The sequence below is a fragment of the Chelmon rostratus genome, chromosome 5 (genome assembly GCF_017976325.1).
Source record: "Chelmon rostratus isolate fCheRos1 chromosome 5, fCheRos1.pri, whole genome shotgun sequence".
In the NCBI taxonomy this organism is placed as follows: domain Eukaryota; kingdom Metazoa; phylum Chordata; class Actinopteri; order Chaetodontiformes; family Chaetodontidae; genus Chelmon; species Chelmon rostratus.
Window position 1 is genome coordinate 6,126,812 of NC_055662.1, and position 24,226 is coordinate 6,151,037.

A 24,226-nucleotide genomic window follows, 5' to 3' on the forward strand; every position below is an offset into this window, starting at 1 on the left:
ACGACAGGTAAACTTGACGAGATGATCTTCAATCCGTTGATTGCCTTCTGATTGTAAAAGAACCGCTCCAGAGAGTGATTGCTGTGTTCACATACGCCCAAACGGACTGAGCCGAGGGGTGAAGCGCTCTATGTTTCAAAATGACTGGTGCAAAGGGAGCTAGGTGTGAATAGATCCTAAGAAGGGAGCAGGATGTTATAACATCACAATGAATAGACTTTGCAGTGAAATAAGAGACATCTTGTGCCCAGTAGTTAAAGTTTTGAAATGAACAATGTTTGCATAGTCATAGATTGTGGATGTTCAATGAGGGAGTCTATGTAATTTTGATTGAACTTTTGAACTTTTTTTTTCTGGAAAACCACATCTGACTGAATTATTATGTATGTCTTTTTTATGTCTTACAACGTGTCTGGAGGGAATCTTTAAAGAGTCGTGATATCCAGATTCATTGTGGGTCCCCCCTCCTGAGGCAAAAATAGTTGAAATTCTAATTTAGCTGTTGTACTGTACTAGATTGCTAAAGCTGTTTCTTCTAAATGGCCCATTAGAGAGTGCACATAAAAGATGAATCATAGAGATACAGTTTCGCTGCATGAAGGAAAATAACCAAAATCAAAGGAAGCAGAACACAGTGCTGTAAACTGAGGGAAAAGATTAGTTATTGAATACACAGCAGCAGATCAAACTCTGACCCTCAATCAGTATCCTCAGGAGCAAAATCCTGGTAACTGAAAGGAACGACAATATGTTTGGTTACTTAAGAGGATGATGAAACAGTCTCTGAAATCAATCTAAAATCAAGGCGAAATTACAGCACACATCCTCAATCTGTTGTGGCTTGATAAACTAATTCAGTCAGCCAGGTGGGCATGCAGGTCTCTGTCCACATCGGGCTCTCCATATAAATCAGGTTCTGCTTTGGTGTCACACTGGAGACGAGGTTCGCCTGAGTGAGTCAGACTCATACTGCTGGCTAAGAGAGAGAGTCTGGGAGAGTAAAGGCCATGGGAAGGTTAGTGAGCTTACATGAGTGTGAAAAGCTGAGCTAAATGGGAATCATAGTCCTCATCTTAGACCTGAAGAGCACTGATTTGTAAAGAACTGAGCAGGAATCATGTGCAACTGAATGAGCCAAGGTTTATCCACTATTAGCAACGATAATGCACTGACATTGTTGGAAACAATAAAAAGTGTGCTTGAACCTACAAAACATTCTTTCAGTCTATTCTTGACTGCTTCATTCACACTTGTGCTGTCCTATTTGTTGCTCTGTGAAGCACTTGCTAAACTGAAGCACGCAGGTTTATTCTTCATCGTCGTAGTTGTAGTAACAGTAGGAATGCATAATGAACGGTGGAGTGAGGCTTCAATCAAATCTAATTTCTTTTCTTCTCCGTTCGTTTGCCTTTCGGTAGAGAATGAACACAAATCCCCTATGATGTGCATTCAATTCATTCACTACAAAGCACAAGACGCTTCCGTGCTTTTCCGCCGTGCTCTCTCATTTGCGCTGAATGCAAACAGCATCCTCCTACATTTGCTGTCAATTCAAAAGTAATTAACAGCATTTGTTGACTGTTTGAATAGCTGTTCCGCGGAGACTCACATCTTTTTGAAGTCGCACACGCTGTACTCGGGCCAGTCGATGTAGCACACCACCCGGCCGGGGAGCTCGTCCGTGGTGGAGTAGTAGTACTGAGGGAAGGCCAGGAGCAGGGCCAGCACCCAGATCACTCCCACCACCACCTTGGTCTCTGTAGACGACATGCGCTGCTGCAGAGGGTGGATGATGGCCATGTACCTGCAGGGGTGATGGGGAGAAGACACGGTGAAGCTGAGCCTTGACCCTTGTAAAAGTCACATTAGTCACTCTGACATGATCCAGCTTTTATGAGCGCTGATTAATTCGCACTTTGCTACTCAGCAAGGAAAGCAATATGCTGAGCTGATGCTGATGGAAAATGTTAAAATATGCATCAGTATCTGTCTAAACTTGTACTTGTAATTAGTGTCAAACTGATGATTAGAGGAATAGTTTGACATTTTGGGAAATACGCTTATTCATGTTCTTGCTGGGAGCTGGAGCAGATTGATACCACGCTCATTACTCTATCTGTTCGTAAACATGCAGCTCATCCAGCAGCAGTGAGCTCAGCTTAGCATGGAGACTGGAAACAGCAAGCGCTGGTCCGTCCAAAGGTAAACCGCTTCCAACCAAGACATAGTCCTGCTAATTTGATCAATTTCACGCTCTGGTTGTGAAAACCTCAGATTAAGGGTACGAGCCAGCCCTTCGACCATATTGTCACTTTTTCAGTGCAGAACAAAGCCAACAGAAGGAATAATCCCAATGTTTTCTCATTATAAGAACAGTCTTTTCAGCAGCAGATATGAATATAGAATAACTATAGAATAAACTTGTGTTTATTCAGTGTATTTTTACCATATGGTATTTTTACCATTTTACTTGTGTTACTCACCTTGTGCATAATATTAAGAGTAGAATACTGCATTAAAAATATGACCCCAATCTGTCACAGTAGCTGTGGGGGAAACCGTTACAAGATTACTTGTATGATGCTCAGAAATCTGTTCAAAGATTAGAACTGCAAACCCAAACTGCAGCGCACCGTGAATCATCTCTAACCGAGTAAATTAGACTTGTATGTGAGTGTGTTTGGTTGTTCACCCAGAGGCAGACCGGAGGGGAGGATAAAGAGTTGTACAGATGGAGGATTCATTGTTCAGTGTGTGATCACAAGTTATTTACGTCCTTGATGTAGGCAAAGTGTAAAAAAAAAAACTTAAAATAGAGCTCCTGAAGTCACACTCCACGCTGAAAGACAACCTGCACGATCTGATCATTCACACACGTTCGCCCACGCAGCTGCATGTCAGACATTTCACAGTGTCCTTCTTTTTCCATGGATGCATCTTTTCTGTTGTTTGGATGTGCATATGTGCATAAAAGTGTGACAGAAACGGTAGAGTAACATGACAAAGACGTGTGAGGCACAATTCTAGCCAAGTGATTCACCTCGCCGTTTGAGTAATCTTTTCACATTGTGATAATCAGGCTCCTAATCAGAGAGAAGATGGAGCCCATGAATAACTTAAAATGACCCTGAGCATCACAAACACTGAGCCTCAGTAGGAAATTGGTTTGAAACACTTTTGCAGACAGAATCCGTTTCCCCTCAGTAAACTATAACACTTGAGAGCGTGTGTAGAAAGTCTTTGCTACTTCATCGCAGGTTTTTTCATCCTATGCTTTGATTTTTGACTTAAGTTAATCATCATTTGGTTAGATTGATTTACTTTGATTTAAATCTCATAAACATTGTTTGTTCTTCCTGATTTCTCATTAACCTGGAAGCTATATTTACCCAGCAAAGTGATTCAAAATCATTTCTCATATCTTTACTTCATATATGAGAAACCCTGCACTCTAATATTGTTATGGCAGACTGTATACACTCCGAACATGTGAACTGTACAGATCATTAACATCAGTGTTATCCATTTTTTTGGCTCCCTTTTAAGCAAAGCTCTCCAGTGAAATGCCGTTGAGGTCTAATTAAAGGCTTAATCCCACTAATAACCCAAATGAATGTGCTAAATGGACGCTCTCCCTCTAATTATATCAGAGACAAGAGGAGGCCTTTGAAATCAAACGCTCCCAGCGGTCTCCTGAAAATGGGAGATCATGGCCTTGGCTTTGCTTTGGCTCCACTTCAGACAGTGCTGGCAGCCATGAGGCTTTTCTTCATGGAAGGTGAGTCACAGTCGACCGTTGATGTCACAATCAAACGCACACCTGCAGAGGACCTGCAGAGGACAGCGGCCTGCTCGCTCCGCCGCCAATATCATCATCCCCCTGTTGGCGTGCAAGCACTGTCCTCAGATTTAATGCATCCTGGACGTCAGACCAGCAACAACAGAGGCTTCATATGGAATCTAATTCCATTTACATTAGGGAGATATATTTGAGAAAAACACACAGACACTTTGTTCAAAGTCAGAATAATAACCTCTGAAATATGTTCATATATGTTTAGCTTGTAACATTTTCAGGCAACTTAAGTTGTGAATAACTAAAACTAAAAGATTAGCTCTGTAATGAACTTTTGTTGACTAACAAGCCCCAAACAATACAGAGTTAGAGTGAGGTGAGAAGATTGACACCACTCTCATACCTTCATGGTAGCTGGAGCCAGCAGCTGTTACACTAGCTTAGTGTAAAGCCTGGAAACAGGGGGTACTTCCTCTGTCCAAAGGCAACAATATCCACCTACCAGCACCAACAAAGCTCACTAATCAACACGTTATATCTTGTTTGTTTAATCCGAACAAAAACCAAAGGGTGAACACAGACAAACACAGCAACAAGGCGAATTCACAAAATGTCGACCAGTTACTTGAAAATAGCTATGATAAACAGAAGCGTAGCTGGGAGATTCTGCTAAAACTGACACGAAGCAGTGACGTGGACACTCAGTCCAGCTGATCGAGAACAGCCAGACCTCTGTCGGCTGAGCTGCAGAAACACAGAAACAGTCCGCTCACGGTCACAAGTAATGTTTCTCTTACCTCACAAAGGATTTTCTGATGAGACTGGGCCGCAGAGAGCACAGACAGTTTTATTTTAGCCATTAAAGCATTAAGGTTAATCTTCTACAGCTGGCATAATCTGCTGCGAGTGATGTTTGTCATTTCAACTGGCAAAAACGACAGTCAGCACCAGCTGAAAAAGAGCCTGAGAGTACTGGGTGCTGGGTTTTGTGCTAAATCCTGATGGCACTGTGTCTACAGAGCTGCTGCCTTCTGTCTGCATGTCAAAGTGTCATAAATAACATAAAGCTACGCTGAAAACGAGCAGAAATATTATAATGTCTTTTGCATGAATGTTAAGTCATAGGTCTCAAAAAATTATTTGTTTTTATGCTTTTTTTTCTGTAGCCAACTGTGTGATAGAAACACAGAAGACCAGGCAGTATGATATCTGTATAGTCTATTGATTTCCTGAACTTTTTTGTCCTGCAGTGATTATGCTGCACTTACTGAAGTCACTTTGCTCATTCATGGCTTTATTTAATGTTCTGTCCAACTGGAGTGAACAGTGAATTCATGAAGCGCCAACGCAAAAATGAAAGTGGTAGATAAATACCGAAGAATCCCTCAGGGGGGCAACAGTGGGAACACAATTTAGAGTTAATGTGCTGAAGTTCGTTCTAACAAATACTCACAATTATTTGCAAGAGCTTTGTGACCATCTGCTGCGTGCGTTCAAACCCTGTCCCACTTTTCACCCAATTTCAATGTGTCTCAGTCCATTTGCTCTGTTTGATTAACTCTCCTGCCTGCAAATAGAGGAGAATTTATACTCTGGCTCCTCCCGTGTGGCTCAGTATGAACAGCTGTTTTATTCCTTTCAGTCAACGTTTCATTCACACATTTAAAAAAAAGTCTGTGTCAGCTCTGGAATGAAGCTCTTGCAAAAATTCAGTCAGGAAGACTATTCTTTTGCATGCTTAGGCCTGTAGTTTGTCTCATAACACCGTGCATTCACTGCCATTTCCTGTCTCAAGTCTCTTCTTTGACACTGGCCTGCCATCTTAAAGGCAAAGACAGATAACAGAGTGTATCACTCCCAGGTTTTACATTTTATTTGTTTTCTGATTCACCATCTGTGTTAATTGTAGATCGGAACAACAAAAGGACCATAAACGGCTTTCTTCATTTATGAGAAAGATTTTTCTTTTCATGATCCGTTATTTCCCCGTAAACTCTCATAATGGATGCAATTAAAGCCAGAGAGAGAAGGAGACTCTGTCTGTCTGCAAGAAACACCTTTTTTCACATCATTTATGGTCATTTCCATTTAGTTACATGTGAGGCTAATGAGCATCGGGTCTGATATGGTTACAAAAGTTCAATTTCCCTGAAATATTTAGCCCAATAAATGTTCCAGTGTTCAAAAACACACCACAATCATATTCTGGCTTATTAAATAATGAATTCACAATGAATACAAATGCAAATAATCAATAAATAAAATTAATGCATTCTGCCAGAAGAAATGCTTGCTGTGCCTCTGAGCAGGACACACTCACTGTCCTCTAAATACAGAATGCAGGTTGTTCTTCACATGCAGGTGACAGGCTACAGAGAGGAAACACTGCTGCTCTCACACTGCTATCTGTGTGTTGTTATCAGTATCAGCACCGTGCACATGTACAGACACAAATTCATCAGGCTATACAGCTGTTTAAGCTGATTGACAGCTGGTCCAGCTGTGATCAGCTGCCGCCATCATCAGAAACAGACGTGGCTTTACAGGAAAGGACGTCTCATTGCTCTAAAAACAAACTTCCTCTTTTCTTCTTCCTCGGATGGTTTCCTTGGACTAAAGGTAAAGACACACAGGATCCAGCAAGGATACATCTCAACGCATCAGACCACTGAAAGCTCCAGCTGCAGGACAATGTAGTGCCAGTTGGGTGGTGCTTAGTTTTCCTTGTCCGTTTTCCAACATGGCGGCAGGGTCTCAAACTTTCTTATATTACAGCTATCCAATATCTATCCAATAGCACACCTTCACTGGTAGCCTGTCATCTTGCGGCTGTCTTTTTAAATGCAATTCTCTCTTTCTGCAAGATGTTGCAAATGTCAGATCAGTTTCTTGTTGTAGTAACATGGTGATGTCCAACTCCCAACACCCTGATTGCCACCATGCAGTCTCTGGCTTATTCCTTGCTATCCATGCTTCAGCACCTGCAGCGTCCCCCATCGCTGCTTGGGTCCTGTGCAGCCTACGTTTGTGTTCAGCAGCGTTTTGCATTCGAGGCGCTCATCGCTTTCTGGCTTGCGTGCCTCAGCCTCTCAGGTGCTCCTCAAAAAAAATCACCACCAAGGAAACATCAGCTGCAGTCAAATCACCAATCACAAGTGAGTTCCTGACAGCTTTCTGCATTTACTGTCATACTGTGATTGAGATATAAGTCAAGATTTTAGAGGGAATGGTCATTTTTGCATTTACTTTTCTAGAGAGTATGATTTGTAGGCCGGGACATCTCTGTAGCCCAATGCTTCATTTACCCTGGTATGTTGACACACTTTACCTGTATGAAAAAAGTGTAGTTCTTCAATTTAGACACTTGGCCATATTGCAACTTCGATATTTTAAGTAATCGCTCAGCCCCACTGCTGATCATTATATCATAATCTCTCAAGTTGGTACATTGCAAGCAGGGTATTGCTGTCCTCTAGCCATTGCTGACTAAGCAGTAAAACATAGCTGTCCAGGTCCATGCTGATGTTTTATTTCTGTCTTTTCATGAATTCAATGCTGACTTTAATCATTTAACCTCAACATTTTCTGTGTTATGCTTCATCTCTTCGCAGATTATGCACCTTTGTTTGCTGCTTTTTTTTTATCCCCCGTTTTTGGGGGATGTTTGTTGCTGCCTCTCAGGGCGATGCCCCTCTCTCTGTAGCATCAAAGCACTAAAGGCTTTCTGACTCGACTTTATCTCCTGTTATAATAAACAATTATCTTTCCTTCATTCCCTTGTCTCTCCTGATTGAACTGTCCGAACAAGCACTGCTGCAGCTGGGAGGTATTTCATTTTAACGATTTATCAGCGGAGAGCTCGGCCTGCCTGTGTTCCTCTGTCTTTCACTTCACATCTTGGAAAGCACACCTCTCAGACGTTGCACTCCAAATATCTGTCTGTGGGCAATATCTGATTCCTCTCAGCACGATACCTTCTCACAAGGTGGCAGGCAGCATCGGTAGCTGGTGCTCGATTGCATGGGTGACATACACCTCCAATTATCCACAAAGAGCAACTAAACTGCCATGGCAATGCAACGGTTCGATATAAACACCATGAGGCTGCTACACTGTTTTCCAGAAGAGACGTGATTAAGAAGGAAGCAGCTAAAGCGGCAGATGAAATTGCCTGCCTTCAAGCCTGCCAGTGATTTGTTTTCCTTTTTTTTCCTCAAAATTGCATTTGAAAGTAGGTTGTGGTAATTTGATCATGAATTTGCTTCCTCTGGTTTATTGGCTTCTCAAGGGGTTGTTGTTGTTTTGAAGGAGGTTACATAAAATTCCCATCAACAGTTGGAAGGAGATATGCTGGGTGAAGGTGGAAGAGCCTGGGGCATGTGTGTGTGTGTGTGTGCATATGTGTGTGTTGGAGGATGGGTAATTTGAAAGATTGTCACTGCTGTTTCCATTATTGTTGACATGCACACATATGACTTCTTTGGGCACCTCAGTCTCATCAATAATCACTCTCAACCAACCTGCGCAAAACCAAAACCCACCTGAACACCACACACACGTCACCTCCACCCTTATTGTGTGTGTAGCCTGAGTACGTGTTTGTGCGTGCACATAGAAATGCTCTGGTTAAGTCAAGTGTCCACTGAGGAGCAAGTAGAGATGATCAAAATGGCATCCTTCCTTTACTGTACTGTGTTTTGTCATCTCAGCCTGCTAGCCTTGCAGCGCTGCTCTCATTTGCCACAAACAGGCTCTACACCGCGAGCAATTCACTGCATATAAGAGTGAAAATTAATGAATGTGAAATGATTTGCTTGCACTGCTGATCGACTCTGTTCTGACACTCGGGTTGGCAAAATATTTGCTAAACTCAGCAAAGAGCGACATGCAAATCATTCAGGCAGCAGCTTCTCATTTTCAGCTGGCTCTGACTGTCACCTTCACCCGTTAAACTGACAGATGACTGCGGCAGCAGGTCATATCAGAGGTCCCTAATTGACATTAATTCCTAGTGTTCCTTAGTGACTTGATGGCAGGACAAAATGAAACTTGGCTGTTGTCTAATGTGTGTTCTCTTTGCCAGTGTGTACTCTGGCAAAGATTGTTTATGAGGTGGAAAAAGCATCACTGTGTAACACAGCTGTACAACCGTGAGTGGACTGAGTGTGTTTGCACTGTTGCACTTCATTCAAATCATATCAGTATTTAAGCTCATCAGTTTAATAGTTTTGAATCAGGATCTTCAGTATTGGATCAAGAAGCTCCTGAAAAATAAGTTATGTCAAACTCAGAAGGTTACAACTGTAATTTCAATGTATCAGCTAGATATTTAATTAACATTCAGACAGCATAAATATTAGCTCAGACTCAGTATTGATGATACAGAAGATAGATAAGTGTGCTTAACTTGGCTAGGGTTAGATGGAGCCAATCAGAGTGAGAGTAGGGAGTCTTAGCAGCCAAATAATGCAGTCAAAAACGATGGCATGGCACTGACAGATTGAAATCAGGGACAAGAAAACTTGAAAGGGACGTCCCTAAATAATACCTTTATTTATTTATTTATTTATTTATTCACTCATTCATTTGCTTGAATTAATTTTGCCTATGTACAGTGAGAGTTCAAAGCACTGCAAGAGAAAACATATCAGAAATCTCAAATGAAGAGAATACCTTTTAGGCCTATTTAGTATTTTAAAGTTATTTTATGCATGTGTTCATCACTTTTCAGTGCCCCCTGAAATCAGTAGTCTTGTAAGTCTGTTTCCGTTGTCTTTGGTGCCACTTGCAGTTTTTCCCTTTTTTGTGCATTTTTGTGCTTTCTGCATTTGCATTTGTGCGTTTTTGTATTCGATCATGGTTTCTGCAGAGCGTTTCTTTATTTGGTTGAGTTTTCACTCTTTGCAGCAATTTGTTTTGTAAATGTTGCACCTGTGTTGTCAAATTGATGATGATGCTTTCTTCATTTGCTTGTGCGCTGTCTCTTTGCATGTGTTTTCCTAAATTGCAGCGCAGTGAGCTTTCAGAGCCACTGTACTTATCACTTCATTTTTTATAAACAATTAAAACAACTGCTAAACAAGATCAAATAAGAGCGCTAAATGGAAGAACATCACATTAATTGTAGCTAGATCTATCTGTCGGCCAAGTGCCCTCAAACAAGGTACTACCAGTCTCAAAGCCGTTTTTCAAGCTCTGAAAAAATGTGGCTGTTTTTTCAGTGACAGGAGATGACAGGTGTTGATTAGAGTGCTGTTTATTCACTCAGAGGCGACATGGCTCTGAGGCAGCTGTTCTAAATTATCTAAATGTGTGACACTGACTCTGATGGATGTGGATTTATAGAATCACTCACTCTGTCTTCAGAAAGTGAAATTAACAGCGGAAATCTTGATGTGTTCTGGCTCACTTCAGGCAAGAAATCCTCCTGTAAAACGTGTTGTGTGTGCAGGGACCTGACCAGTAAAGACAACAAACACAGTCAGCATTAAAACAAGAGAGGACATCGAACCAGAAACACAGAAACAACTACATACCTCTGCAACACAGATTCCACCTTCATGTGGCGCAATTACATGATACAACCGAGCATAATGCCAACATTAAATCTGAAACTGTATCTCTCCTGTTAGATATTTATGTATAAAACTGGACCAGTCTCTCTTGTGTTGATCTGTTGCTGCTATACTATCATTATAGAGTGCCAATGAGCACATTTCAGTATTTCTGTCAAAGAAAGAGATGCACATCTGCTATCAGAAAGGCTAAATCTACTTATTATTCAGGCAAATTAAAATTCTCTACAGCACAAGTCTTCCCTCTCATTCCTCCTCTCCCCACAGCCGATGGACATTCAATATCACATCATAAAGAGATTTGTGTAGTGTTAATAAATATTTTGGCAGAGGCAGTTGTCCAGCCACACTTAAAAACTACATTCTTATCTTTATATGATCATGCCTACCAAAATATTACAATCCTTAGTAAATAATTAACTTAAATTATTCCTCTCAGTAACTTGTATTCTCAGCAGAAACCAATCAGGTTTAGAGAAAATCACAGTACTGTTGCAGCACCTTTTATTGATCTTTCAAATTCATTGAATTCAGTCAATATTGAATTGAACTGAACTGAACTAAAATATTGACAATATCGGATTTGATTAAATTGCTTAGAACTTGTTTCAGAGTTATGGGCAGAGATCAGTGTATGATGAATTTGTGCAAATTGCAAAAGGTGTCCCACAGGGCTCTGTCCTGGGACCTGTTCTGTTCACTCTTTATATTGATGATGTATCTTCTTTTGCGAGTGGGTGTAATATACTATACTATACTATTTTTTACTGTATTGCAGATGATGTACCTTCTTAAGTTCCTTCAACACGGCTTTGCTGATTTATAAGTTACACTCAGTTATCATAAATTAGTTCTTAATGCAAATTAACAAGCATCTTAAAATTTGGATCAATGAGAATGTCACTTTTAAATATAATGTGTAAAGACTGGCAAGCATATTTAAAGCATATGTTTTCCTCCACGTTGTAGAAAGTTTATTGAGGCAATTTTTCTGTCAGTCTTGGATTATGGTGACATGCATGAATGCTTCAACTGTGACTCTGAAGTCCTTGGATGCTGTTTATCAGTGCACAAGATTTATAACTGGAGTTAATCATAAAAGGCATCATTGTGAGCTGTATAGGGTTAGGTTTAAGGCTAGATGGCCCTCTCTCTCTGTAGGGTTTGATAAACACAGGATTTCATCCATATATAAGGCTCCTACTGTTTTTTACTCCATTACATGATCTCTGTGCTGTTTTTTAATGTGGGTATTTATCAAACACACTGAAATGATTGGATTACATTGCAGCTGCTAATTGCTTTTACTGATCTTGGAAAATCCAGTTTTCTCATTACGCACCTGCAACCTGGATTAACATGGAGAGCAATCTAAAATCTACCAAATTTTTGTCCTTGGGACAAATAAAATTTAAAAAACTGCAGTTTACTGTTCTATACTGTCCTATATGCCCACTTATTTCATAATACGCTTTTCCAGTCTGTGACACAGGCTTCCTGTTAGACGTTTTCAGTCTCAAACCCCAGCTGATAACTGATGACAACACCTGGGTTATTCATCAATTTTCTGATTTGTACCTATAATTGTGTCAGGTGCAAATGAGCTGTTGACCTAACCAGCACATTTACACTAATGTTGTGTAATATTTATGTTATTTAGTGTGAACTGTCCCCTGTTAATAACCAAAGAACCAAACAATCTTTGAAAAAGTCCCTTCAAAGCCACAATATATATAATATACATAATATATAATATATTACACAACAGTTTTCATGAGGTTGTCATGATGGATTAACTGAACTTGATGTGATAATTAGTGGGTTGTCCTTTAAAGCCGGAGTAATTTCAGTAGCATTTTTTATTTGTTGCACAACAGCAATCAATAAATCAAATGCTCTGTGGAAAAAAAAGAAAATGAATCTGGCATCTGTGGCTGTTGCACGCCTGTAATAAAAACATGAAGTCATTTCATTAGGCCTGAGTGAAATGATTGGATGCCCTGCCTACCTGTGTGCACACTGCCCACACACTCATTGCACATGACCACAGTCTTCCACAGGCCTGGGCAGATATATTGCTAAAGCTTTAGCGAGCAGCCAAAATTTTCCAATTTGAACACGCTACCTTGACAGCTGTGAGTAGTAACAATAGCCATGTTGGTTCATTGCGATCATAAAATAAATGTGCTTATGGTTTGGGAAAGACTTCTGTCAGGGTTAAATGAGAAAAACCTAAAAGCCACAAGGGAGAATTTCACTCAGAGTCAAAACGATGGGAAATCAAAACTCCTGTGCAGAGAAGTGAGGTAAATTTCTTTTCCTGCACACATCGTCTTTGTTGCCATGTCTATGTCACTGTGTTCCCGTCACATAATCCTTTTGTAGTGCGAAAATACATTCATCCCATTTTTCATGCACAGAAGATGAATTTGAAAAAGAACCAGAAAGCAAAGTGTAGCAGAGGCCAGAATAACTTCCCATGATGATCCCTCTGGGGACAGCAGGCGGAGGAGGGAGAGGAGGAAGTGGAAATTGGAGGAAGGAGGTGAGAGAGCTGGAGTGGCCACCATGAGCTGATGTTGATATGCTGCGCAGGAAGTCATTTGCTGCCGTGACCTGGTCTGACTGGGGCAAGCTGCCTGCGTGCTACAGCTACAGTAGGTGAATATAAATGGTCCTGCATTGAGAAACTCACCCTTTCATTTGTTACTGTATGAGCTCGTCGGCTGTGTGAGGGGCAGCAGAGGTCAGAGAGGGGCGGGTGATCACAAAGCAGGTTGTGATTACCTTGGGGAATGTGTAACGCTCTTTATTCTCAGCAGCTCCCACGAGACTGCACTGATATATATGCTGAGTGTGACAGTGTGACATTCAGCGTGCTGCAGAGCAAAGCAGGAGATTTTGCTTTACAAAGGGTTTATAAGTCGCTGTTGTTATTAATGGTTATCATCATTTACTAATGCTTTATAGTATAAAAATAATAAGGAACTTTTGGTTTGCAAGCTTACACACACTTAAATTCATCAGGCAGAGCTTCTAATGGAGCACTTAAACTGTGGCCTTCTGGAGCAGAGGTGCATGACATCTGGACCAAATGTGACTTCAGTTAACACTGCAGACTTGATGGATTGTTGTAAAATCCTTTTATTACTGACTTACAGCACTGACAACTGCAGGTTGCTTACTAACTTTTGCTGTTGGCTTATTAAACAGAAGAAAAATGTGACCCTTAATTAGTGACGCCACTATTAGCTTATTACCATGCAACTGCAGACATGCTGGCTTAAGTGAAAATCTGGGAAGAGGGATTTTTCACAACCTGGCGACCCAAATGTTATTCTTATTAACATCTGATTTCTATAGCATTAGTAAATGACGTATTAACCATTAACAAAGCCATTAGTTACAGCTTATAAACCTGATATAAATAATTCCTTATTAGTAAGGCGCACAGAAAATTGCGGCAAAAGCGTCCACACACACAGCATTGTGTTGTAGATCAGTGCTGGAAGAGATGTATACTGCAGCTTCATGGTATGTTTGCTGAAGTGACTGTATATCAGTCCCTTTTTTAAACACGTGAAAATTAAATGCAATTAGTTAGACACACTTAATTACATTAGAGAAATACATATAGTATATAACATGATACATATAGTTCGCTTTGCCAGCTAAAGTTAGTAGCCATCAATAACTCCGGTTGTTTAGCCTTCGAAGGCTCGTATTCTGTAAAATATTGTTGAAGGAGAGCTGTGTGAGCCTCTGCCATGAGATGTCGGAACATCATGTGTGCTCATGCTGCTTCCTGTGCTTGTGTGTTACCATGCTGGCAGGCTCCTTTCATCTGTGGCTTTCTCACTTATATGTTCTCTAAATTAATTTGCTTTTTTTGTAAATATATGCCCCTTAGAATTCTCAGGTGCAACTTATGAGATTTAGCTTTCACAAAAAAATGGCAGCAGTATAGAAGCTCATATAGAGGTAATAAGTAATAGTTGTGCCCCCCCCCCCCCCCCCCAGAACTTTGCTTTGCATGACGCCCCTGATACAGACAGTTAATTACTGAATGTAAATATGTTGAATGGCTATTAAAAACTCTTCAGCATTTTAATTTCAACAGTTGGTGTGGATAAAGATTGAAAGTTTGGGGACAGACTTGATGTCTATTAAAAACTTTGCCTTTCTCTGATGTCGTATTGAGCAGACTTCTCCAAAGCCAGGCTCCGCGTGGGGCTGCTTTCTGTAGGTTCTTACATGCTGTGATTATGTCAGTGTGTTTCACTGGCGCTGTCTTTTTTGCTAAAAACATGCCGTTGAAAAATCAGGCAAATGTCAGTACTTGTATGCTTTGTGCAATTACCCTCCTTTCATACTGTCAAAACTGCAGCAGTTTACACAGTTTAGCTCCACCAAAGCACCTTTGAAATGAAATAACAAGCACCACCAATGCTGCTGACATGAAAGTAAAACAGAAATATCAAAGACGAGCTACAATCTGACAGAGGTTTTTAACTTTTTTAGCTGCTTTTAACTCTGTACTTTTCATTTAGGGGTCACTTTATCTGCAGTGTTATAGCAGAGTCTGGGTCTCCTTGATGGCCATGACCATCGCAAACCTGCCTTTCATAAGGCCTTCCACTGGCAAACAGCAGGACCAACTGAACTGCAGGATAGACAATTCCGGTTCCTGGTCCCCATAATAACAGCATGGAAAATTGCTCGTGCATTTACAGGTTAAGGTACTCTAGAAATGGGAGAGAGGCTTAGTTCTGAGTGTACTGCACTGAGCAGCACTGAGCAGCAGTGCTATCAACTCTGTTTCACCAATTCAGCTGGTCCAAATGTTGCTGTTATTAGATTAGATAACATTATTCTAATTTGCCTGTAGTGCACATACATATGTACATACATATACATACATGTGCTAATGTGCATATATGCCTCACTCATCCTGTCCAATCAGCCTAATCAAGGGCACTTGAAAATGCATTCTTGTGCCTCCTTACCAGCTCATACTGTCCTATCAGAGTATATGAGGAATTGATCAGTTCAACCATTGGTAAAGAGTGAACATGAGGAGAAGTCGTCATCAATGATTCATACAAAGGGCCGAGAGCAGCTATCAGTGGCAGCCGCATGGACGACCAGAACTAAATGGAGGACAAATTAATCTCGTTAAATGAGACAATAATGAATTTCAGTCACATCCTCCACATTGCACTCAGCACATTGATAGATTATAAGTATTAAAAAATATCTGTCAATCCACTCTCTATGCTCTGTAAGCCCTGGACGCCTTGGGAGATGGAGGTGGCGAAATCTATACTCAATCTACAGTCAGAGGGCTAATACATTATGATATCCTAGACAAATATATAGTATTCACACATACTGTATGAGCAATTTACAGCTTTCATTTCACTGAAGTCACATGTCTGTGGACCAGAGGAGACTAGCTCACCTGTAAGGAGATCCACTGAAACGCAGGAAGAGCTCCTGTATTGGGTTGAACAGGTTTTTAACTACAATACCAGGTGGCATGATTAATGTCTTAGCCAGGAAAGTCTAAATTAATTTCTAAATTGGTTGCTAGGAAACACCTGTAGCACTGTCCAATCAAAGGCAATCAAGAATCTGAATAGAAATTCTTTCAACATGACTGAAGAACCTACAGCCATGTTAGCGGCCGTCAGGCTGTTGCCACGCAGAATAGCTCTTGTTAGTTTGACTGCAAACTGCTGGAACTGTGCAGTACTGAAAATACACTTTAGGTTGCTAATATATGAACCACTTAGCCTGAAGAGTAACTATGGTTGACACATCTGACCTCGCACACAAATAGTGGTTTGATAATGATGTGAACTGTGACCATCTTCAAGTACATATCACAAAATAACACAAATTAGAAACCATGACAGGCATAACGTAGCTACACAGGGTCATTACCGTTAGTGAGAGGAACTGGAAAGTCACACTTTCAAAACCGCATGAATACTACTATCACTGAAACACACTTATTTCTAAATGCCAGTACATTTGAGATTAGCTGTTAAATGTAATATTTTGCTCATTTATGGCAAAGTCTGTCTGTTGGATGGGTGGTGCACCACTTTGCTCCAGACTGAAATATCTCAACAACTATTGAATGGATAGGAATTGAGATTGAGATTTTGCACATGTATACATTCATGGTCCCCAGAGGATGATGACTTTGGAGATTACCTGGCATTTGTTTAGCACCACAAGCAGGTTGACATTTTCATTTTTTACTGAAATATTTGAACAACTATTTGCTAGATTGATAGAAATTTGTTACAGCTATTCATGGTGCCCAGAGGATGAATCCTAATGACTATGGTGATCTGCTGAGTTTTCCTCCGGTGCCACCAGCAGTTTTGACTTATCCTGTGAAATATCTCCACATCTACAGGATGGATTTTGTACAACATTAATTGTTCTCAGATGCTGTTTCCTATACTGACTATGGCAATCCCCTGAATTCTTCTCTAGCAAGACCATCAACATCAGCACTGTTCTTGTGATCTCATTAGCATGATAATGTAGCATTTAGTTTAAATTAAGCATTTTTGTAAACACTTGTGGTAAAACTGAGCTAAGTTTAAACTTCATAATAATCATAATCACCCTAGTCCTGGAGGATATGATTATCTTAAATACTGAGCAACTTTTTATTGCTTTGTTGCTCCATCCATTTAAGTCTCTTCCCCACTAGATGTATCAGGTATTTTCAGCAAACAAGCAGTACTTATGTAAAATCCAATTTCATTAGAAGACAATCCAGCGTAAAACAAATAGGAAATTATATTTGAATAGGGATTTTGTGCACCTGGATGCATATTAGTTAAATATGTGGTGGTTGGTATTGTCTGTGCTGTTAATTTGAAGGTCCACTTCCTGTGTTCTGTTGTGTTGGCTGTAACTTTACGTTTTGTTTTCCTGAGGCTCCCTTCCCCCCCCGATGCGTCGAGGAGTGATTGGGCACACCTGAGTTCACTTCCTGAAATTAGGACGCCTATTTAACCTCTGCGGAGACGCTCCTCGACGCCAGAGTATACTTCCACGTACCGTGGTATCAGTTGGTCTCAAGTCTCTTGTGGTAAAGTACTTGTTGATATCTCGTTAAACCTTTTTGGAGTAATCGTTTGTCTCTTCTCTTTTCGTTCCAGTGCCTCCCATGCCCACACAGCCCAGCACCCTCTGGACCTCTCTGAGTTTGTGTTTGTTTGGACCTCACGCTGCCAGCGACTGTTTGAGTTATTGCCTTTCTTGTGAAAATAAAACTTTTGTTAACCTTCTCCGTTTCCGCTCCTGGGTCTCTCTCTGCACCCGCCGTCACAGAATACTCTGGCCAAAACATGGACCCAGCGGATTCGGACCCCTTTCGAGCGGCGCTCGCCCATCAAGGACTACGTCTCGGCCAGCACGAGGACATGCTGCGGGGAGTAATGGAGGCAGTACAAGGTCTCAGCGTCCAAGTCCGTGACCTCACCGCTTACCTCAGCCGCACGGACACCCGTGGCTCTCCTTCCTCCCCAAGTCCCACACCAGCGCCACCCCCACCGGCAACCGCTGCAGCCCAATCTACCTCTCTGTCTGTCTCTCAGCGTGAGCCGTATGTGCCGGCCCCCGAACCCTTTTCAGGTGAAGTTGGTAATGCTGGGGGGTTTATCTTGCGCTGTTCACTAGTATTTGATCAACAACCCCTTAGTTATCCTTCTGACAGAGCTAAGATAGCTTATACAGTTAATTTGTTACGGGGCAGGGCAGCGCAGTGGGCTACAGCGTTATGGGAACAGCACTCCCCCATTCTCTCGTCTTTCGACAGTTTCTCGAGGGAACTTAGTCGTATTTTTGATCATTCACGACAGGGGCAGGAAACTGCTAAACGCCTATTCTCCTTGGCGCAGGGAGCGAGATCAGTGGCAGATTACTCTATTGACTTCCGTATCGCAGCTTCAGAGAGCGGGTGGGGGGAGTTAGAGCTACGAGGTGTTTTCTTACGGAGTCTTTCTAGTGAGTTAAAGGACGAATTAGCTTCCAGAGATGAACCCGATTCCTTAGAGTCATTAATCTCCCTCGCCATACGCATAGATAACCGCTTGAGAGAAAGACAGAGAGAGAAAGCCCAGACTCGCCTCTCTCATGTTCACGAGCCAGCTTCCCTCGCTCCCCCTTCAGCCAGTGGCGGATCCTCCGGCCACTCCGCTGCTCCCTCCACGTCCCCCTCTCACCCTTCGGAGCCCATGCAGTTGGGTCGGACCCGTCTCCACCCTAGCGAGCGGCAGCGACGTTTCAACCAGCGGCTCTGTATCTACTGTGGCCAGGGAGGTCATTATCTCGCTAACTGCCCTCAGACGCCAAAAGGGCAGGCTCACCCGTGACGGAGAGCGCACTGGTGAGTCAGACATCCCCTAATATCAGCTCTCCCTCCCGCATTACTGTTTCCTCCTGTCTGCTTTGGGGTCGTGAGTCTCTTCCCATAAGAGTTCTGATCGACTCAGGGGCAGACGAGAGTTTCATCCACACCGAACTAGCCACCCAGCTTAAGCTCCCCCTTGAATCCCTCCCGGTGCCCAGAAATGTAACCGCCTTAGACGGCCGACGTATAGCTCAGGTCACTCAACGTACGCTCCCTGTCACGCTCATAATTTCCGGGAATCATAGAGAAGACATCCAATTCTTCGTCATTCCTTCTCCTCAGATCCCCCTGGTGTTGGGCCTCCCCTGGTTGCTTAAACATAACCCCCAGATAGACTGGACTACTGCCAGTATCACCACCTGGAGCCCATTCTGTCATGCCCACTGTCTTCGTTCGGCCAACCCCTTTTCTTCACGTGTTTCTCCACCACCTCCCACGCCCCCTGTCCTTACCTCCGTGCCTCCCGAGTACCATGACCTAGCCCCGGTGTTCAGTAAAGAGTTGGCCCTGTCCCTGCCTCCTCATCGCCCTTACGATTGCTCCATAGACCTCCTCCCTGGTGCCCCTCTCCCTTCGAGTCGCCTGTATAACCTGTCACGCCCCGAAAAGGAAGCCATGGAGACATACATACAGGATTCCCTAGCCTCTGGACTCATCCGCCCCTCCTCCTCTCCGTTAGGGGCAGGCTTCTTTTTCGTTAAAAAGAAGGATGCCTCCCTTCGCCCCTGCATCGATTTCCGTGGACTCAACGACATCACCGTTAAGAACAGGTACTCTCTCCCTCTCATCGACCCCTCCTTTGAACCACTCTGCTCCGCCACCATCTTCTCCAAACTAGATCTCCGTAACGCTTATCACCTCGTCCGGATAAAGGAGGGTGATGAGTGGAAGACAGCTTTCAACACACCGTTAGGTCATTTTGAATATCTTGTCATGCCCTTTGGTCTCACTAACGCCCCCGCAGTCTTCCAGGCTCTCATTAACGATGTCCTCAGAGACATGTTAAATCGGTTTGTTTTCGTTTATTTAGATGACATATTGATTTTCTCTCGAGATTTAGAGGAACATAGGCAGCATGTCAGACTAGTGCTTCAGAGACTTCTTGAGAATAAACTGTATGTTAAAGCGGAGAAGTGCGAATTTCATTCTGACTCAGTGAGCTTCCTAGGCTACATCATCGCCAAGGGTCAGCTAAGACCCGATCCTGCCAAGATCCAAGCTGTCACGGATTGGCCCGTCCCCACCACCCGGAAGGAGCTGCAGAGGTTTCTCGGCTTCGCTAACTTCTACCGCAGATTCATCCGTGACTACAGTAAGGTAGCTCTTCCCCTCACTAGACTTACTTCTGTTAAAATCCCCTTCCTGTGGTCTCCTGATTCCCAACAGGCTTTCGCCCAGCTTAAGGCACTGTTCACCTCCGCCCCAGTGCTCAAACACCCCGATCCCGCCCATCAGTTCGTGGTCGAGGTGGACGCGTCCGACTCCGGTGCTGGTGCCGTCCTTTCCCAGAGAGACCCTCAGACTCACAAACTTCATCCCTGTGCTTTCTTCTCTCGCCGCTTATCCCAGGCCGAGCGGAACTATGACGTCGGGAATCGAGAGTTGCTGGCTGTGGTTTGGGCTCTTCAAGAATGGAGGCACTGGCTGGAGGGTGCTACGGTTCCCTTTTTGATCTGGACTGATCATAAGAACCTCGCCTACTTACGCACCGCTAAGAGGCTGAATCCCCGCCAGGCCAGATGGGCTCTGTTCTTGAGCCGGTTCAACTTCACCCTCTCCTATCGCCCCGGTTCCCGTAACACTAAGCCCGACGCCCTGTCCCGTCTCTTTGCTCCTCCCTTGGACTCGGAACATCAGGATGTCATCCTCCCGCCGGCTTGCATCGTGGGGATGGCTACATGGGAGATCGAATCCCTCGTGCTCAAGGCGCAGAAGCAACAACCGGACCCGGGTTCCGGTCCCCCCGGTCGCAAGTTTGTCCCGGATTCTGTCCGATCGCAAGTCCTCCAGTGGGCTCACTCCTCTAGACTTACCTGTCACCCTGGTTTCAACCGCACTCTTCAGTTCCTCCGCCAGAGTTTTTGGTGGCCCAGGATGTACCGTGACACCCGTGCGTTTATTGCCGCTTGCTCTGTCTGTGCCAGGGGAAAAGCTTCTCATCATCCCCCTGCGGGGTTACTGCACCCCTTGCCCGTCCCAAGCCGCCCATGGTCACACATCGCCGTGGACTTTGTTACTGGTCTTCCTCCATCTGAAGGTAACACTGTCATTCTAACTATTGTCGATCGCTTTTCCAAGTCTGTGCATTATGTTCCCCTGCCTAAACTGCCTTCTGCCCTCGAGACTGCTAGTCTACTCGTGTCTCATGTGTTCAAGCTTCACGGTATTCCCCTCGACGTGGTTTCTGACCGGGGTCCACAGTTCGCTTCCCAGGTGTGGCAGGAGTTCTGTAAGGCGGTGGGGGCCACGGCGAGTCTGTCCTCTGGTTACCATCCCCAGAGTAACGGCCAGACAGAGCGAGCAAACCAACATCTGGAGTCCGCTCTTCGCTGCGTGGCTGCTCATCATCCCGTCTCTTGGAGTACTCACCTGCCTTGGATTGAATATGCCCACAACTCCCTCTCCTGTTCGGCCACAGGTATGTCACCGTTTCAGTGCTGTCTGGGTTATCAACCCCCCTTGTTTCCCGAGCAGGAGACTGCGGTGTCCGTCCCCTCTGTGAAGGAGCACCTCCGGAGGATTAAGGAGGTATGGCAGTCGGCCAAAGCTGCTCTCACTCGCTCCACGGAGAGGAACAGACGGCTGGCCGATGCTCACCGCGTCTCCGCCCCCGAGTACCGACCGGGTCAGCAGGTGTGGTTGTCGTCACGGGATCTTCCGTTGGATGTCGAGTCACGTAAGCTCTCTCCCCGTTTTGTCGGCCCATTCGAGGTGTTGAAGGTCATTAACCCGTCTGCTGTCAGGCTCAAACTACCAGACTCTATGAAGGTCCACCCCACCTTCCATGTTTCTCTGTTGAAGCCGGTGCGTTCCAGCGAGCTCAGCCCGCCGTCCGCCGCCCCGCCTCCCCCCCGCCTTATTGACGGTCACCCCGCCTACACGGTGTCACGGATATTGGATGTCCGTCCACGCGGTCGTGGTTTCCAGTTCTTGGTGGATTGGGAGGGTTACGGCCCGGAAGAGCGTTCCTGGGTCTCCAGGGGGCTCATTCTGGATGACTCTCTCCTTCGGGACTTTTATGCCGCTCACCCGGACAAGCCGGGTAGAACGCCTGGAGGCGTTCGTTGAGGGGGGGGTACTGTGGTGGTTGGTATTGTCTGTGCTGTTAATTTGAAGGTCCACTTCCTGTGTTCTGTTGTGTTGGCTGTAACTTTACGTTTTGTTTTCCTGAGGCTCCCTTCCCCCCCCGATGCGTCGAGGAGTGATTGGGCACACCTGAGTTCACTTCCTGAAATTAGGACGCCTATTTAACCTCTGCGGAGACGCTCCTCGACGCCAGAGTATACTTCCACGTACCGTGGTATCAGTTGGTCTCAAGTCTCTTGTGGTAAAGTACTTGTTGATATCTCGTTAAACCTTTTTGGAGTAATCGTTTGTCTCTTCTCTTTTCGTTCCAGTGCCTCCCATGCCCACACAGCCCAGCACCCTCTGGACCTCTCTGAGTTTGTGTTTGTTTGGACCTCACGCTGCCAGCGACTGTTTGAGTTATTGCCTTTCTTGTGAAAATAAAACTTTTGTTAACCTTCTCCGTTTCCGCTCCTGGGTCTCTCTCTGCACCCGCCGTCACAAAATATTTCAATAAAGCTTTGTTTTTTTCTCAACTACTACACTAATACAATCAGCATCGGAGCGCGCACACTGGCATCAGCACTCAGCTATACATGTGATGCATGGGTAGCGCAGTACACAAACACCACGGGAATGATTGCAGCAATTATGAAGTAAAAAAAACGTCTTATAAGCTGCAGCACAGTGCCCCCACCCCCTGCAGAGTACCTGCACAGTTGCTTTATTTGCCAAAAACGATTTCCTGTCTAGCAACGAACGGGAGCTCTTCAGTTTGCACAGGAAGTGCTGTATGAAAATTAAGACGTGAAATATTAACTGGTGAGAGATGGCTGCGAGTGATGGGTCACAGTGGGTGAATCTTTTCCCCACCTCCACCAACACCATCCTCACCATGTTCAGAAATTCTGAAATACCTTTTCCTACAACAGCTACAAAAAGGATGATGCTGTCCGTGTGAATTTAATGCTTATCTTGGTTTTTTAATAACATCTTTGTGTTGCATGGACACAGGTCAGGAGAAAATAACCAGATCTCTTGAATCACAAACTATCAATGAGCAGATTTCTCGCTTTCACAAGCTCGAAAGCTTTAACTCAATTTTGGAAAAGGTCAAAGTCATGGCTTTCCCGACAGAGATATAATCTGAGGGATTACAGGCCATTATCTCTCGAGATGTCGAGGTATAAAACACACAGATGTTGGTGCAATAAGCTTCAGGCAGGATGGACACAGCTTTATGTGTAGTTACAGTAGCAAGTGGCTGTCTGAATCAAACAAATGGATGCATGTTTACCCCATATGCAAAACACAGAGGCAGATGTGCACACACATATGTGCACCACACACTGACACAGACATACACACTGTGCTGTACAAATTTGCATAGAGACGCACACGACCACACACTGCACCGCACATGCACAGCCGTGCACCCAGGGATGCACACATAGAAACAAATGAGCGTGAGACAGCACAGGCAGACATACCCACACTCAGGTACACACACACTCACACGCATCACAGCAGCGCAGGCATTTTTATGCATCTAATTTCCACTCAGCCTCATTGTCAAGGAGCCATCCAATTGACGAATAGGGTTCTTACATGAATGCTCACTGGAAGGAAGAGAAGCTTTTGATAAATGGATATAAATCTCCCAAACCCCACATTCTCCCAGCAGAGTCACAGCACTAAAGTCTCTCATGGGCAGATAAAATCTAGCATAGCTGACATCGGTTTTATTTTTGCTAGGATTTGATCCAGAGGGCTATGAACCATTAGCCGTAACTGCATTGGTGGGTTGTTCCACTCGCTGAGCTACACAGAGCTTCCTTCAACATATAAGATAAAAAGAGGTCCTGTGTTGGAGAAAAGAGAGCTCCAAATGACAGCTGTAACACACATTTCTCCACACTGAGCACACTTTCTCGAAGTGCTTCAGATCGTCAGCATGACAAAAAACAACGTGGACTGAACTGTGGCTCACTTGTCATTGCTCTGACACAACATGCATTCAAACAACAAAATCCATGAGCTTTTTCTCACTCAAACTCAGCCACAGGGTTTTTCCTTATCTGACTGAAGGTTTAAAGGACGGGGGTGTTGTATGCTGCAGCGTACAGATTG

General features: G+C 43.8%; 1 protein-coding gene across 2 annotated transcripts in view; it reads right to left on the reverse strand.

Annotated features, from left to right (window-relative positions):
• The window catches only part of tacr1a (tachykinin receptor 1a), a 47,833-nt gene that overhangs the window by 18,552 nt on the left and 5,055 nt on the right, over positions 1-24,226 (reverse strand). For both annotated transcript variants that reach the window (XM_041937084.1, XM_041937083.1), the window contains one exon: positions 1,610-1,804. In XM_041937084.1, coding sequence (XP_041793018.1) covers positions 1,610-1,804 — 195 coding nt within the window. The remainder of the gene's footprint in view (positions 1-1,609; positions 1,805-24,226) is intronic.